Source organism: Nyctereutes procyonoides, unplaced genomic scaffold (assembly GCF_905146905.1).
Source record: "Nyctereutes procyonoides isolate TBG_1078 unplaced genomic scaffold, NYPRO_anot_genome, whole genome shotgun sequence".
Lineage (NCBI taxonomy): Eukaryota > Metazoa > Chordata > Mammalia > Carnivora > Canidae > Nyctereutes > Nyctereutes procyonoides.
Genome location: NW_026575048.1, coordinates 20,917,694 through 20,932,470, shown reverse-complemented (window position 1 = coordinate 20,932,470; position 14,777 = coordinate 20,917,694). Strand labels below are relative to the sequence as shown.

The window sequence follows — 14,777 nt, the reverse complement described above, 5'->3', positions numbered from 1 at the left end:
GGTTCGGTGGAGGAGCGCGGGGCCGCTGCGCCTCTCTCCGCCGGCGCGTGCCGAGGAAGTGCGCGCGGAGCCCCAGGGCCGGGGGTGGGGGCGACCAGGGTGGCAAACCCAGGGCTCCCCCCTCACCCCGTCCCATCTGTACTTCTGTGTACCCTTGAACACATACTGGAGCAGACGGTTTGTTTTGTTTTGTTTTGTTTTTTAGAAAAACCAAGTGTCTTTATTCCTGAATAGTTTGGTACGGCGGTGGGGGCCAGAGCCCCTCGGGAGAGCCCTGCCTCGGGCTAGGGACCGGCTGGAGGAGCTGCGAGGGTGCGAGGATCGGCTCCCCAGCCGTCTGGGCCCTGCAGGGCGAGCAGGCCAAAAGTCTGGACGTGGGGATCCCAGAGTCTCCGACCCGGGGCGCTCAGGCCGTGGCGAGGAGAGTGCTCTGGGCGCCTGCGCGGCACAGGTACTGGACGGCTCGCCTGGGGCTGGGGGGCCAGGACGGAGCCCCGCCGCCCCCGCTGGCTCTTTGGCCGGCGGCGTAGACACTTCGGGCTGGTCATGCCCAGCCGTCTGTCTACACCTGTTCTAGCTCCAAGTCCCCGTAGAGCAGGGCTCCGCTGAAGATGGTGAGCGGCTCCTCCGAGTGCGCCAGCTGCCCCATGACCAGGTCGATGCAGACCGTGTCTCCAGCCTGCAGCGGCAGGATGAGACTGAAGACGCCCAGGGCTCCGGGGCTCGGCTGGCTCTCTGCTATGGGCTTATTCTCCAGGCCCTCAGGTTCATAGCCACCAGAGTCTATGCGGGCCACGCCCAGGTTGGAGCGGGACAGCACGGCCTCCACTTTCTCGTGCCGGTGCCCAGTTAGCACCGCGCTCAGCAAGTAGCGGCCGGCCAGTGGTGCTGTGAACACGCCTGGGGACGGAGAATGGCAGTCAGGAGGGCCTGGGAGGTGTTAGGGAGCCCATCCAGAACTCCTGGACTAAGCAGAGACCTCCAGGGTCTTTTCACCTGTCTTCCACTAGAATGTAAGTTCCACCAAGAGAATTTGGCGCCTTGTTCATTACAACATCCCCAGGCCCCCAACAAAGAGCTGCTGAACAGAAGAACAGAAGCGCTCCTCCCCCAAAACCCCTTTCCCTTAGCCCAAGCTGTGGTGAGAATGAATAAATGAAGATAAAAGGGGTCTCCCCAAACCAGAGCATGAAAAGATACCCCTTGCCCGAGGGGGCAAGAATGAGAACACGTCACCACATAGCTTTGTGCTGGCTTGCCCTACGGCCCAGCCAGCCTGCTTCCAGGCTTACCAGTCTCTGGATCATAGTAGCCCCCATCGTTGAGTAGGACTCTGTCGAAGGGCACTGTGCCTGGTTCAGACCGTGGCAAACTCAAGGCAGCTGAAAAGGCCACCCGGGGCACAAAGGGTGCTGGTGCCCCCTCCACTCCTGGGTAGGGATAAGGTGGGGGTCAGAGTAGATACTCAGTGCAGAGCTGCCTGGTCCCCATCCCCTCCTGGGTCTCTCCCTCCAGGGCTGCCTGAGGCCTTCTGCCCTCCATCCAACCCCTCATTCAGTTTTCCTTCCTCCGACACCCCAGATGGGGAACTTACCCTGCTCTCCTTGGGGACCTGTGGGAAGAGGAAAGGGAGTGGTGAGATGTGGGGCAGCTCTAAGTCACTCAGCAAATATCAGCTGAGTCTCTTGCTGTCCTAGGTGTCATACAGACTCCAAAGCAGGAATGGGGGTATCAAGAAAAGGAGGAATAAGGTCCTTTCAGTTCAACTCGTCCCCAGCCTTTCACACCCTACATATCCCTGTGAGCTCAGCCTTAGTCTTCAATACAGCAGGAAGGTTACCACATTGAACCGGTCCATATAATGACTGTGCCAGTCCCTCATCACTGTCAGCCACGTAGGACCTCTCACTCCTTGCCCCTTTCCTCCTTTCTCTTTCAAGTTCAGAATGGAACGAATGTCAAGCCTAGGGCTGCTAGAGGTGTGGGGGAGCCCTGACTGCAGTAGGGATCTCAGCCCACATACCTGGTGGCCCGATGGGCCCTCTTTGTCCATCCTTGCCTGGAGGTCCTGAAGGTCCAGCAGGGCCTGGGGGTCCCTGTATCCCAGGAGGCCCTGGGGGCCCGGCCTCACCTGGGGGCCCTACGGTGATAAAATTAAGTTGAAGGGAAGCCATAAAAACAGTTTCCAAAGGACAAAGAAGGTTGTGGCTCCATGGGCAGGTGCATGGGGCCCCTTTGCTGCCCATGCTGGATACCTGGCTGGCAGGGCAGCACCCCACCCCTAACCACTGTCCTGTCTGAGCTGCCAGGGGAGAGTGGGGAGCTAGGAGCTTGGATCATCTCTTGTGGACACACCAACCCCCGGGACAGTGGTGGGCCTGCAATTCATGCTGGGTAGAATAAGGAGAAAGTATATAAGGTTATGGCTGGCTGTTGTGGAGGGGGAGAGGAAAAAGAAAGGACCAGAAAGGGGTCCCCCCACCTCCCACTGCACCAGTGCCCCCTCACCAGTGAGGTCCTTCAGACTGAGCTGGTGAAGCTGGTCCTCCAGGAGCAGCACGGAGCTGTTAAGGGCACTGAGCCGCCTGCCCAGGCCCGCCTGCCCCCCCAGCAGCTTCTCTAGCAAGGCTGCCTGTGTCTGGCTGGTGCTGTTGGTTTCCCGTAGCCCAGCCCAGAGCCCAGCTACATGTCTGGAAAGGCCCTCTCGTAGGCCCTGCAGTCCCCCAGCCACCGTGTCCAACCGCTCACAGACTCCTTCAAGGCGGCCCAATCGCCCCTCTAGGCTGGGGCACTGGCCAGCCTGTGCCTGTCCCTCTTCCAGGCCTCGGAAGCGCTCCTCGCTCTCCGTAGCATGCTCTGTGGCCTCTTGCTGCAGCCTGTTAATCTCCGAGATGATACGGTCCTTGGTGGCTCCAAGGTCAGCCAGGTCGGCACCCTGGCCCTCCACAGTGGTCTGGAGCTCATGCAGTGAGTCATTGAGAGAGCTGAAGGTGAGAATAACCTCAGAGAGCTCTCCTTGCAGGGCCTGTAGGGCTGAGCCAGAGCTCCCCCCAAACACGCTGAAGCCATCCAGAGGCCCTCTGCTTGGTCCCCCAACACCTGGGCCAGCCCCGGGGCCCCGTGGGGGGAGCAGGGGGCAGGAGCAGCGCTCCACACCATCCCGAAGGCGGCCCAGCTCCTCCTGGACACCACCACAGGCCCCACAGCCCTCATCCCCACGGGCCTGCAGTAGTCCCTCCAGTTGGCCCAGCCGTGCTGCTGTGAGATTCAGCTGCAGTGCAAACTCTGCAAGTGTCTCGTCCTGCGCGTCGACACGACCCTGGAGCTGGCCCACGACCCCTTGCAGTCTCTCCAGCGCAGCCTGCTGGGCCTCCCCGGCTGCTCCCACCTTGTGCAGGCCTGAGCCCACCAGACGCAGCTGCCCCTCGCTGTCTAGCACCCTGCGCTCCAAGGCACTGAGGATCTCACTGACCTGGGAGTCCTGCTCCCCGGGGGCCCCAGAGCAGAGCTGCCCACATGCCTGCACAGCCCCTGCCACCTGCTCTTCCAGCAGATCCAGCCGCCCACCCAGCTCCCTGCTCACATTGGCCAATAGTCCCTCCAGCCTTTCTAGTCGGCCCCGGGCAGCAGGCAGCCAGTGGCCCAGGCCCCCAGGACGCCCAGGCCAGCCCTCCTCCTGTCCCTCTGAGGGGCCCAGAGTGGAGTTGAATTGGTTCTCTAGGCGAGAAAGGCGGGACGCTAAGCTGGTGTAGCCTGGGGGGTGCCCCCCCTGCCCAGCCGCTCCCCCCAGCTCTGTGCCTCGCCGCCCACTCAGCACTGTCACGGAGCCGGCCACTACATCCAGCCTCCGCTCCAGCTCGGCTAGCCGCCGGCCCAGCTCGGGAGGGCAGCACTCCTGAAGGGGCCTGCGGCCCACAGCCTGCCCGGGGAGCTGCCGCTGCCGCTCTTCCACGGAGGCCAGGAGCTTCTCCAGTGCCCGCAGCCGCTCGCGATCCTCCTGCTGCTGCCGGCGGAAGCCATCGAGCCCCGCCAGGCACACGGAGCAGGACTCCTGCAGCCGCTGCTCCAGTTCCTGCAGCAGCTCCTCACTGTGGGCCGGAGGGACGGGGGCAGGGTTCAGGGCCCGGCTACCGCCACTGCCACTGCCACCGCCACCTCCGGTGTGATGGTTGTTGAGATGGCCCAGCTCCTGGTCATGGGTGGAGACACGGTTGTCCAGGAGCTGCAGCTGCTGCTGGATCTCACTGAGGGTTTCGTGCACGCCAGGACGGGCAGCTGCATCTGCCGGCTGCTGCCTCCCGTTGAAGGCCGTCTCCACGGCCCTCTGGACGTCTTCCGCCAGGCGCCCACTCAGTCCCTGCAGGACACCTCGGAGGCCCTGCAGCTCCTTTGTCAGGCTCTGCACCTGCTCCTCCAGCTGTTGTACCTTCTCTGAGTCCCCAGGACCTGGCAGAGAGGGGAAGGCATCAGACAGAGTGGCTGGACCTCAGAATTCAGTGAGCCCTCCTTGCAGGGCCTGTAGGCCTCCTAGGCCCTGCTCTCCCCAGCTCCGACACGAGGTCCTAGCTGATTTGGCCACTGTTAGCTGGGTAATTTGGGCAAAGACAAGACAGGGGGAACCTCCATTTACTAAATGCCTCTAGGCCAAAATTGTACGATGGCTTTCCCTCCCTTACAACAGACTCCACCGGACAGATACCACAGCATTTCCCATTTTGTTGACTGTGAGAAAGAGAACCAGAGGAGATTAGGGAACTTGGCCATATTACAAGTTTCATAAGTGGCAGAGACAAGTTTCAAACCCAGCTCATCCATCTGACCAGCAAGTCTACTGTCCAGAGTAGGTCTCAGAAGTTGTTTGCTTATCTGTGAAATGGCAGTATGGGGAGGCACAGTGGACCCCACAACAGTGGCTATTCCTGAGCAACATCTCTCCATAACACCACAGAGACAGACAAGGTTCCACGGGAAGGCTGCAGGGGCTCGAGCTGGATAGTGGGAGAGTCAGCCAGAAGTTCCTGTTTCCATCATTACAGCATGACTATCTCCCTGGCAGACAAACACAGCACATCCGCAGTGCCCAGGGCGCGTGCACGCAGGAAGGCCATGGGGACTGCTGCATTCTGGGACCTGCAGTCTCCAGAGGCCCCTGAGGGGCCTGGGACCTGTAGTTGAGTGCAGTGCATTCTAGGACTTGTAGTCTGAACTGTCTAATCCCTTGGTGACCAAACTTCTCGAAGGAATTCCCCCTTCCTCCTGCAGCCATTCTCAAGTAGGAAGTATCTCAGCCACATGTGGGCGTGTGTGAGCACATTCTCTTGCTCTGCCTTCTTTTTCTCTTGATCTCTCGCAATCTCAGTTTCTATCTGACTCACACATTCGCGCACGCTCACACACACACACACACACACACACACACACACACACACATGCGCAGGCAGAGAATCTCAGGGATCTCACTCCCTTCTGTCCCCTTCTTCTGACTGGGAGCATGGAGTTTTTCCCTCAGCAGCCTGGCCCCTCATTTTCCAGCCAGCACCAGCTCCCACTTCTCCCCTCAGAGGCTCCCCTACTCACCTTCCCCACCTAGTCCACTCAGGTGGCTTCCTGCGCTGGAGCCAGAGAGGTTGGGGCGGGCGGGCCGGGGCCGGGGCCGTGGGGTGGTAGGTGCAGGACCCAGCGCTGGGGCGGGACCCTCAGCACAGTCATCGCCCCCATACCCCTGACAGCACCTCCACTCCATATCCGACACAGTCTTGTAGGCCACTCGGTAGCGAGGGCGGAGGAAGCTGCGGTACCTGGGAGAGGCAGAGGAGGCTTCTTTACTCCTCCCTGTTCTGTCAATGGCCCTGGGTCCTGTCCTTGGAGATGGGCAGCTGCTGGTGGTGGACCCTCAGGCTGGATCCCCCTTACCATCCAGCATGTGGCTGTGCTCAGTTGACAGCTGTCAGCTTGCTGGCCAAGGGCCAAAACCCTATTCTTCCTCCCCCGTCCTATGCTGGAGCCTTGAACTCCTCATCCTGAGCCTGACTCTGCCCAGAGAAGGCATCTGGGGGCTGACAGGGTAGTCTGGTAACTTTGCTCTCAGTATCCACCCCCAACTGTTGCCTCAGTGTCTTCCCAAAATGGGTCTGAACGAAACCCCCAGTCCTGCCCCTTGGTACCTGCTTTGTACAAATTCCCCAAATTGGCTGCCCTCCTTCTGGCCTAGCCCAGCCCCCACCAAGTACCCATTCCCTAGGGCCAGGGCTCACATGATGCTGCGGGGACACTGGGGCTGGCCCCAGCCACAGGGCTGGTAGTCAGGCTTGACGAAGGTCTCCACTCCATCCTCAAGGACACAGCTCACTGTCCGGGTCACCACATAGGCACACCAGTTCCTGTAGGCACAACCCTAGCTGGGCCCAAAGGCCAGAGACACAAGCCCCAGAGGAGGGCCAGGGGCTACCAGAGAGGCTGAGGGAAGGTCAAAGGATGAGGGGCCCCTGGGGACCAGTAGGAGCCAGGGCTTTGGCAGGGGCAGCTCCCCCCCCGCTTTCCTGTGCAGTAGGAGTCAGTAAAGACTTTTCAAGACAGCGAGACAAGGCATAAAATGGAAAACCACAACTGCAAGAAGTTGATCCTCACGGCTGCAGGGTCCTGGGGAGCCTCTGAATTCACACATTCATTCATGTCCTTTTCTGTGTCAATCCCCAGCTTGGCGTGGCCTGTATGAGCCAGCTGGCTGGGTCCCTCTGGTGATCCCCTGGATGCTGGCTTCCACCCACCCCTCAGGGGAGAGGCCAGGGCAGGCAGGGGTCCAGCTCAGGGTTAAGTAGAAAATAAGCCATTGATGAGTCCTGCCCCCTTTGGGGTTTTCGTTCTACACTCTTGGCCCCATTCATGCTGGCCTTTGATCTGTGTCCGGGTGGAGAGCCCAAAGGAACAGAGCAGGAACGGTGTCAGAAAGATTCAAAAATTACTGGATGGGGCCAGGAAGCCCTAGGAAGGGGTAAAGGTCTGCCGGAGAATACCAGGCTGGTACTTAGCTGGCAGCTTGCAGGAAGGCCTGGCCCATGGCCCTCAGGTTCGTTTCCCTGGGCACCTAGCTACAGGTCCCACTGAGGTTAGAGGGGGACGGATCTATTTAGGGGGCCCTAGAAATGATCTTCAGGAAGGTGAGCTTGTGTGGAGCCACCTGATGGATGGGCTTCCTCTCCCCCTCTTCCCTGCATTAGGGCATACAGCCCCAGGGGAGGGTAGCCAAGGCGGGGGGCTGGGACACCCACCTTCTGACCCACCCTTCCCACCCACATCCAGCCCTGGGCTGGGACCCAGGCTCTTACCTGTGGCGGCTGGCAGGCCGGGGAGCGCTCTGGGCCTGGGGTTCCCCAGGACTGAGAGCCCCACCGCCCCCCGTGTAGAGGCTATAACCACGAGGAGGGTAGCTAGCTGCCCCCACGGCTGTAGTCAGCAGGCAGCAGAGGTAGCAGCTCCAGAGCGTGCTGGGGGCCATGGTGGGGTGCTTGGCCGTGGCCCTCAGAGGCACATCCCGGCCCGGCCGCTGGCGCCTCTGTGTGGAGCAGGGGATGCCGCTGCTCCAAGGGACGGCGCTGGCCGGGGGTCCTGTCCCCAGCTTCTTGCGGCAGCCCCCAGCCACACGCCTCCTACTCGGCAGCCTGGCCTGACCCCTCTCCCCCTCCTCTTTCCTCCTCAGGCTCCTGTCCCTCCCTCAGTTCCTTCCGCTCTCCTATTCTCTGCTTCTGAGGGGGGTTTGTTCTCTGTGCCCCCTGGCCTTCTGTGCCTGGTCCCTGCCCCTCTCAGATGCTGCTTCCTGGGCCTCTGCCCCCCCTCACCCCAGCAGGCCCTCCTCTGGCTTCCCTATCTGTTTTCCCCAATGACCGGATCCTGGAGGTGACAGGGCTTTGCCCCTGTGGCTGTTGAGAGGCGCAAGAGTGGCTGTGGGGCGGGCCCTGGCCTCCCGCCTCCCTCTCTCGCTCACTCCCTTCCCCCCTGTCTGGCTGGCGGTCCAGCCTCCCCCCTTCCTCCCCCCACCTCTCCAACCATCGTGCGCCACATCTGCTTCTTGTTAACTCCGGGAAAGAGAGGAAAAAAAAGGAAAAACAGAGAAATGCGGAGTTGCCGCCAGGCTTGGGGCCAGCCTCTCAGACGGGCCACATGGAGTGGAGCCGGGGCCAGAGCTGGGGAGGAGGCCCAGGGCTGGTCGCTGAGACAGGGAACCTCTCCTGAGAGAGAAGACCCGAGAATGGAGCCAGGAGGGGAGAGGAGGAGGGGAGGACTGTAAAAGGGAGAATGAACTCTGGAGGGCTCAGCAGGACGTCACTCATCATTTAGTCCAGTTGCCTCCTTTTACAGATGTGAATAATGAGGCCCAAAGCTGGAAGGTAACCTGTAGGGTCAAGGCAAGAGTGGGGCTCTGATTAGAATCTACATACCTGGGTTGGTGACTTGGGACAAAGAAGGAGAGGGGAGAGGGCTACTGGGCCAGAGAGGAAGAGGAAAGACTCCACTGAGGCAGGCAGGAAATTGAGGGACACCAGAAGAAGAAGAAACTAATCTGGAAATGAGGGTGCAGACTTCTGTCACGCTTGGAGAGAACACAGGAAAAGAGGATAAAGACTCAGTCTCAAAAAACCAAACAAATATGGATCTCAGGCTTGCTTGTCGTGGTGAAGGCCAGGCCATAAAGAAGGGGAGGGGAAGGGGAGAGGCAAACCAGGTGGTATCTAGATGTATGGAGCCCAGAGGAAGTCCCTCCCCAGCCTGGAGGCAAGCCTGAGAGCCTGTGGAGCAGGCGAGGAGCTCAGTCACACTCAGCCACCAGCCTGAGCGGAAAGCTCCTGTTGAGAGGAGTCCGAAAGTGTCAGCTGGCCCCTCTTCACCATCTGGCCTCTGCACTGTGCTAGGGCCCAGGTGTCCCTGTGTGGTGGGGCTGTTGCTTGCAAGAGCAAAGCAGAAGTAGCGAGAAGGGAGGTGAGCGAGCCATGGGTAGGCATTGTGGAGGCGCCCAGGTGGCAAAGGCACGTGTAGGACTCTGTTAGGAGCACCTGGGGCTGCTGGACACAGGCACTGAAACACAGAACCAACACAAAGTAGGACAGACAGCGTGCCAAGGGGGCCAGACAAATGGATGATGTGTTCTGGGGAAGGGGAGGGGAAAGGCAGCTGGATGCTCCGGGGAGTCAGAGTTGAGCCGTTGGAAGAGAGAGAGAGAGAGAGAGAGAGAGAGAGAGAGAGAGAGAGGCAGAACAGTGTTGGGGAAAGAAAGTGAAAAACAGAGATGGGGGAGGGGAGAGACTAGAGGCTGGAGAAAGAGGCCTGCCTCAGTTTCCTCATTGCTCAACATGGGAATCATAACAGCACCCTCCTTCCTAGGTTTGGGAGGATTAAGTGAATACATGTAAAGCATTTAGAATAGCACCTGGCACATGGTAAATGCTCAGTAAAAGTTAGCTGTTGTCAGGAAGTCAGAGAAGCTGATTGTGGAAAAATTGGGACAGGCCCAAATGACTGGTTAAGAGCTTGGATTACAAGCTTTTCAATAGGAGCTCGATATGCCTGCAGAAAGAAGATATGGCAGGCAAGAGCAATGTGCAGGGTTTTAGGCCCATGGACACTGGTTCCAGCTCCTCCTCTAAGTACTGTTATCACTTGGAACAAATGCCATGACTCTTCTGGAGGTCTGTCAGCTATTGTTTCAGGTGCCTTGGAAATGGCAAAGTGATGTAGCCTGGAAAGAGAAGGCCATGGTTTCCTGGGGACTACCTGGGTAAGGAGGGGCCAGAGAAAGGGAGACAATACAGAAGATTCTGTGGTTTGAGCCAGGGTGGGGAAGTCAAGGCGAGCAACAGCTCTGGAAAAAAGATGACCTTAGTTTGGACTTACTGAGTTCAAGATCAGAAAAACGTAGCTCGATGGCAATAAATGTGCAGGAGATGGTCAGAGATGTAGGTCTTGGTTCTGGGAACCATGTGCAGGGCAATAGTTGGAAGCCATTAGCACAGATGCCACCAAATCTTCATTGTGACTCTGAGTGATGTACCTCTGAGGTTCTCTGGCCCAGTATGGGATCTCGGTGGCTGGGAGAAATGTTGGCAAAAGAAAGGATGAGTGAAAGTGAATGTTCCAACCCACAGAAATGGACATTTGTGGGATATTTGAAGGAAACAGTCCCAAGAGATCCTGATTTGAGAGCTGCTGAGAGTGGGCAGTTGTTGCACTGTTCCTGGTCTCTGCATCAGTTCTAGGCCCTGGCCCTGTCTAGAAGCCAAGCCACTTCAGGTGGCCCTGGCTGCTGCTGTGAGTTTTCTCTCTTGGTTCTTGTGCACCCCCCTCCCTTCAGGCAGCCTCTGACAACCTGCAGTCATCCCAGCCATCTTGTCACTGCCTGGTTGTCACTCTTTCCTTAGGTTTAAGGGGGCGCCTCCCTTAAGTTTAAAAATCTGTTATATTTTAAGTGTGTCAAGCCAAAAATGTTGGCTTTGAAATACAATTGCAGTAGGTTGCATTTCATTTAGTCCTGTAATTAGGAGCCAAGACCTAGGGGCTGACATGAATATTTGTGATACCTCAAATAAATCAGTGGCTCTGGGTTCACTGGGGAGGCTTGAGGTGTTGGGCAAGCAGGCCGCAATGGAGACAAAGTTTAGACAAAATGCACTGGTGGTGGTGGTGGTATTGACAAGTAGCCACACATTTCCAAAGCAACTGACCAGAGAATTCCCAAGATCAAAAATGGCTAAGTCCTTGGGGGCACTAGGACAAGATCTATTTTATAACCTTTCCAAAATAGGGGATTTTCAAGGGCCTAGTGCCAATGGGAAATATTGGCTATGTTGGGCAACTAACTCATTCAGTCAGCCATCAGTGGCTGAGCAACGTGCTCCTGAGGCTGGGATAGCCCAGGTCGCCTGCAGTAAGGAACATTTCTTGTCTAATGCTCTCTGTCAGAGAACTGAATACTGGGAGGAAAAAATGGAGAATAATATGAATTGGGCCTTGGGTTATGCAAACCCAGATCGGAATTCAAGCTTGTGTGTACTCTTGAGCAAAAGTCCACTCCTACTCAAATGCATACATGTTCTTTTTCCTTCCAACTCTTCCCACAGGTACAATACTTTAAGAACCAATCCCCTTTCCCAGGTCTTGTTGCTTTCTCATTTCTCACCCTAATCCTAAACTCGTATCTTCTTGAAAATGTCACACAGGGACGCCTGGGTAGCTCAGTGACTGAGCATCTGCCTTTGGCTCAGGTTGTGATGGGGTTCCTGGGATCGTATCCCATATTGCCTTCCTCTGGGGAGCCTGCTTCTCCTTTTGCCTATGTCTCTCCCTCTATCTCTCATGAATAAATAAATAAAATCTTTAGAAAAAAGACAAGAAAATGTCACACTAACTGCAGAGATTAAGTCCGCATATGCCCCTCCCCCAAATTCTCTCCTTCCTCCAGTTCCCCCAAGGGTGAGGCTTTGCCCATCTTACTTCCCACATATTTTTCCATCCAAGCTTTCTTCAAGCTTTGTTAGTTCTTAGAGGAGTCTAGTTTAGTCCCGGGGACCATTTTTAATTTCGGTTCCTCCAGGCAGCAGGCCAAATGACCTATTCAAGACTGATAAAGAGTCGCTGACCTAGGCACAGCAAATTCTGGGAGGTGAAGGACATTTCTAGATGGTTCCAAAACAAATCCTTTTCCTCTTGTCCTTGACCCTAGGATAACACATCGAGTCCAAAGTTGGACACAGATTGTGGAATAGAGGAAAGTGGATCAGGTGACAGTTTTGAACCATTTGTAAAATCCTGGTCAAATCAATTACCTTCTGGGCCTCAGTTTCCTTCTTTGTAAAACGATCTTGAAGGCTCCCTTCAGCTTGGAAAGTCTAAGGTCAGTTGGTTTCAGGACAGCCTTGGAAATCTGAAGCACTTTCAAGGCCTCCCCTGTCATTTGTAGTCTAGGAAGCCTACTTTCCAGGGTCTAGTTCTGTCTTAACAGTAGATCTAAGTGTCTGGTTGGAATTGGATCTGCTTCAAATTTCCAGGAGCCACAAAGCACAATGTGTGTAATCCTTTAAGACCTAGACCCTCATTCTCCCAGAGCAGGGCTGGGAACAGACATACCACTCTGTGAGGGACATGAGGAAGTATACGACTGGGGTTTCACTATTGTGTGGAGGGGACATGGGCTTGGGATTCTAAATAGGAAACTTCTGGGAAATACTGGGTGGAGGCTGGGGGGTGAAATGGGGGAAGCCAGGGGGATTACAGACTGCTGAGACTGAGCTTAGAAGTCTCCGGGCTGGAGCATGGACAAACTGTTGATGGTGTCAGGCCAGGGAAGCCAGCTCTGGGCTAGTGCACCCCTAGCTCATGGTGCACACAGGCAGCAAGACAGTCCCCTGCCCCAGCTGTTCCAGTCCCATAGCGGCTCCTGTAGTTGTCCTTGGCTCAGAGAAGCAGAGGCGTCCCCTGAGCCCTGGCCCCCCTCTACCGCAAAGCAACTGGCTTCCATTACCCCTGACAGCTCCAGAGCAACAGCCCAGCCCCCGGCCCCAGCCTGGCTCCGTGCCGTTCCCTTTTATGGTGAAGCTGAGGGAAAGTAAGCAGTGAGGGGGGGCGGGGGGGGGAGTAGGATCTCCCTGGGGCAGAGGGCTGTAGAGCTCCAATACTTCTCCCCTCACCAGAGACCCTCAGACATCTACCCAGAGTTTTCTTTCTCCCCAGCGATCCACTCTGCTCAGAACCCACAACCCCTCTGGGTCGTCCCAGCCCTTCCCCCCCTTGCCCCTCCCTCCCTCCCATCCGGGGGGTGATTTCCCACTTGGCTCAAGTCCCACGGTTTGGGTTTTGATTCCCGGAGGGTCCGCCCTATTTCCGACGCCCACCTCCGGGGGTGGGGTGGAGGGAGCGAGCCCGAGTTAGGGAGGCACCGGTCAGATCACAGGCGGGATCGTTCCACTTGGCGGATGTGGGGGCAAAAAGGGGCGCACCGAGGAGAGGAGCACCCAGCCGCCCCAGCTCTCTCCCCAGTCTGCACCTCCTCTCACCCCCCTCTCCGCTGCGGGAGTCAGGGAGGGGACCCTGAGGGCAGGGCCCAAAGGAAGCACCTGGCTGGGCCGAGCCGGGAAGCGGAGGGTGGGCAGCAGCGCGGGGGGCCAGGGCAGGAAGGGGGGTCGGGCCGAGCGTCTCACGCGGCCACCCCGCCGCACCCTCGCCCTAGCCCGCCGCTGGGCTCCGAGGAGGCCGCCACTGGCCTGCTGCGTCCCCTGCCGCGCCAGCTGCAGCCAGCTGTGGCCAGCTGCGCTCCGCGGGCCCTAGACGCGCGTCCGCGGCCGGCCCGCCCGCCCCCTACGGCAGGCCGTCCCTCCGCAGCCCCGCCCCTGGCCCCGCCCCCTGCGATGCGCCGCGGGGAGCAGGCGAGACGGCGGGGCTAGAGAGCCCGTTCCGGCCGAGCGGCACAGCCGGAAGTGCCTGGTTTGGGCTTGCGCTCGCGCTACCAACTTCCGGGCCGGGACTCTTACCTCGAGCTACTGCGCAGACCGCGTCGCCGGGAGCCCAGCCGGTCAGGTGAGAAGCACGCAAGCGCGCTCCACAGCGCCTTGGCGGTGGCTGGTCCTGGGGGCGAGGACCGGCCCCGGCCTGGGCGAGGAGTGCTCCGGCTTCAGGCTCAGCCCCTCCTCTTCTTCGCAGGATGATCACAGACGTACAGCTCGCCATCTTCGCCAACATGCTGGGCGTGTCGCTCTTCCTGCTTGTCGTTCTCTATCACTACGTGGCCGTCAACAATCCCAAGAAGCAGGAATGAAAGTGGCGCTTTCTCCGCCCCAGGTAACGGTCCGGGGCAGTAGCGCCCAGCCCCCGGAGAGTGGAGTGGCGAGGCCGCGCCAGGGCCTGCAGGGTTCGAAACTTCAAATCAGAAAGTGTCGGGCCAAGCATGATACAGTCCAGAACTGAGCCCCCTTATCCGCACACGGTAGGGAGTGCCTTTCAGTGCCCTGCCCTCTACCCGTTAAACTGCTCCCTGCTAGAACGGGGGCGAGTTTCCTAATCCTTCTCAGCCCCCGTCTTCATGGTACCCCGATGCCCAAGTTGGGGGTTTGGATACAAGGAGGCACTGACACCAGTAGGAATAAAGGTGCTGAGGATGCTGTCTATCCAAGTATGAGGATTTGGGCTCTTCCCTTAAGTAGCCCTCACTTCTCTAAGGTTGTTTAGGCTTTTATTTAGGCAGAATGTGTGTGTGTGTGTGTGTGTGTGTGTGTGTGTGTGTGTGGTTGTAAAGATGGAGAATTCTATTTCTGTGTTCTGGGGCAAGAGGCACTGAGTGACGGGTTGGCTACTGTAGACCCAAGTCCTAGAGAGAAGCGGGGGTGTGGGGGAGCTTTAAGTGTGGGTCCGAAATGTAAAGGGGGAACAGGCTGGATGGGAGTTGATGCCTGAAGGATTTCTCCAGAGGAAAGTTGCAGTATTTTCCTTACCTTGGGTCTTTCCCCCTCTTTTCTAGGGTTCCAGGACATAGTCTGAGGCAAGATGGAGGGTATGAGGGGCCTTCCCACTTCACTTCATCCCTCTACCCATCACAACATACAAAGCAACTACACCTGGATTTTTCCAAACAACTTTTATTTCCTCAAAGTCTTCCTTAACCCTATGGAACAAGAAGCTGCCACTGAATAGGGCCCAGTATAGGGGATTTCTTTTCTACTCCCTCCCCCCAATATAAAAATATAGATATATATTTTTTGTGGTCCCAAAATCTTGTGCTGTGGGGGGGGGGATGGGGT

The 14,777-nt window shown here is 57.7% G+C and overlaps 2 protein-coding genes across 2 annotated transcripts; one reads left to right on the top strand and one right to left on the bottom strand.

Annotated features, from left to right (window-relative positions):
* Positions 1-188: 188 nt before the first annotated feature.
* On the bottom strand, positions 189-7,920 carry EMILIN1 (elastin microfibril interfacer 1). Its single transcript, XM_055327079.1, has 8 exons — positions 7,326-7,920; positions 6,255-6,380; positions 5,578-5,798; positions 2,509-4,446; positions 2,024-2,140; positions 1,595-1,612; positions 1,293-1,430; positions 189-900 (listed from the first exon to the last, which is right to left on the bottom strand). The coding sequence occupies exons 1-8, from the start codon at positions 7,493-7,495 to the stop codon at positions 563-565; spliced, it is 3,066 nt and encodes a 1,021-aa protein (XP_055183054.1). The 5' UTR covers positions 7,496-7,920; the 3' UTR covers positions 189-562.
* A 5,764-nt stretch (positions 7,921-13,684) lies between these two features.
* Positions 13,685-14,731, top strand: OST4 (oligosaccharyltransferase complex subunit 4, non-catalytic). Its single transcript, XM_055327078.1, has 2 exons — positions 13,685-13,821; positions 14,498-14,731. The coding sequence occupies exon 1, from the start codon at positions 13,685-13,687 to the stop codon at positions 13,796-13,798; it is 114 nt and encodes a 37-aa protein (XP_055183053.1). The 3' UTR covers positions 13,799-13,821; positions 14,498-14,731.
* Positions 14,732-14,777: the final 46 nt, after the last annotated feature.

Coding starts and splice junctions, on each gene's coding strand:
- EMILIN1 (XM_055327079.1), bottom strand. CDS start 7,495: ATGGCCCCCAGCACGCTCTGGAGCTGCTACCTCTGCTGCCTGCTGACT. Junction 4,447..5,577: donor GAGTGGACTAGGTGGGGAAG/GTGAGTAGGGGA, acceptor CCTCTCTGCCAG/GTCCTGGGGACTCAGAGAAG. Junction 901..1,292: donor CTACTATGATCCAGAGACTG/GTAAGCCTGGAA, acceptor CTCCGTCCCCAG/GCGTGTTCACAGCACCACTG.
- OST4 (XM_055327078.1), top strand. CDS start 13,685: ATGATCACAGACGTACAGCTCGCCATCTTCGCCAACATGCTGGGCGTG.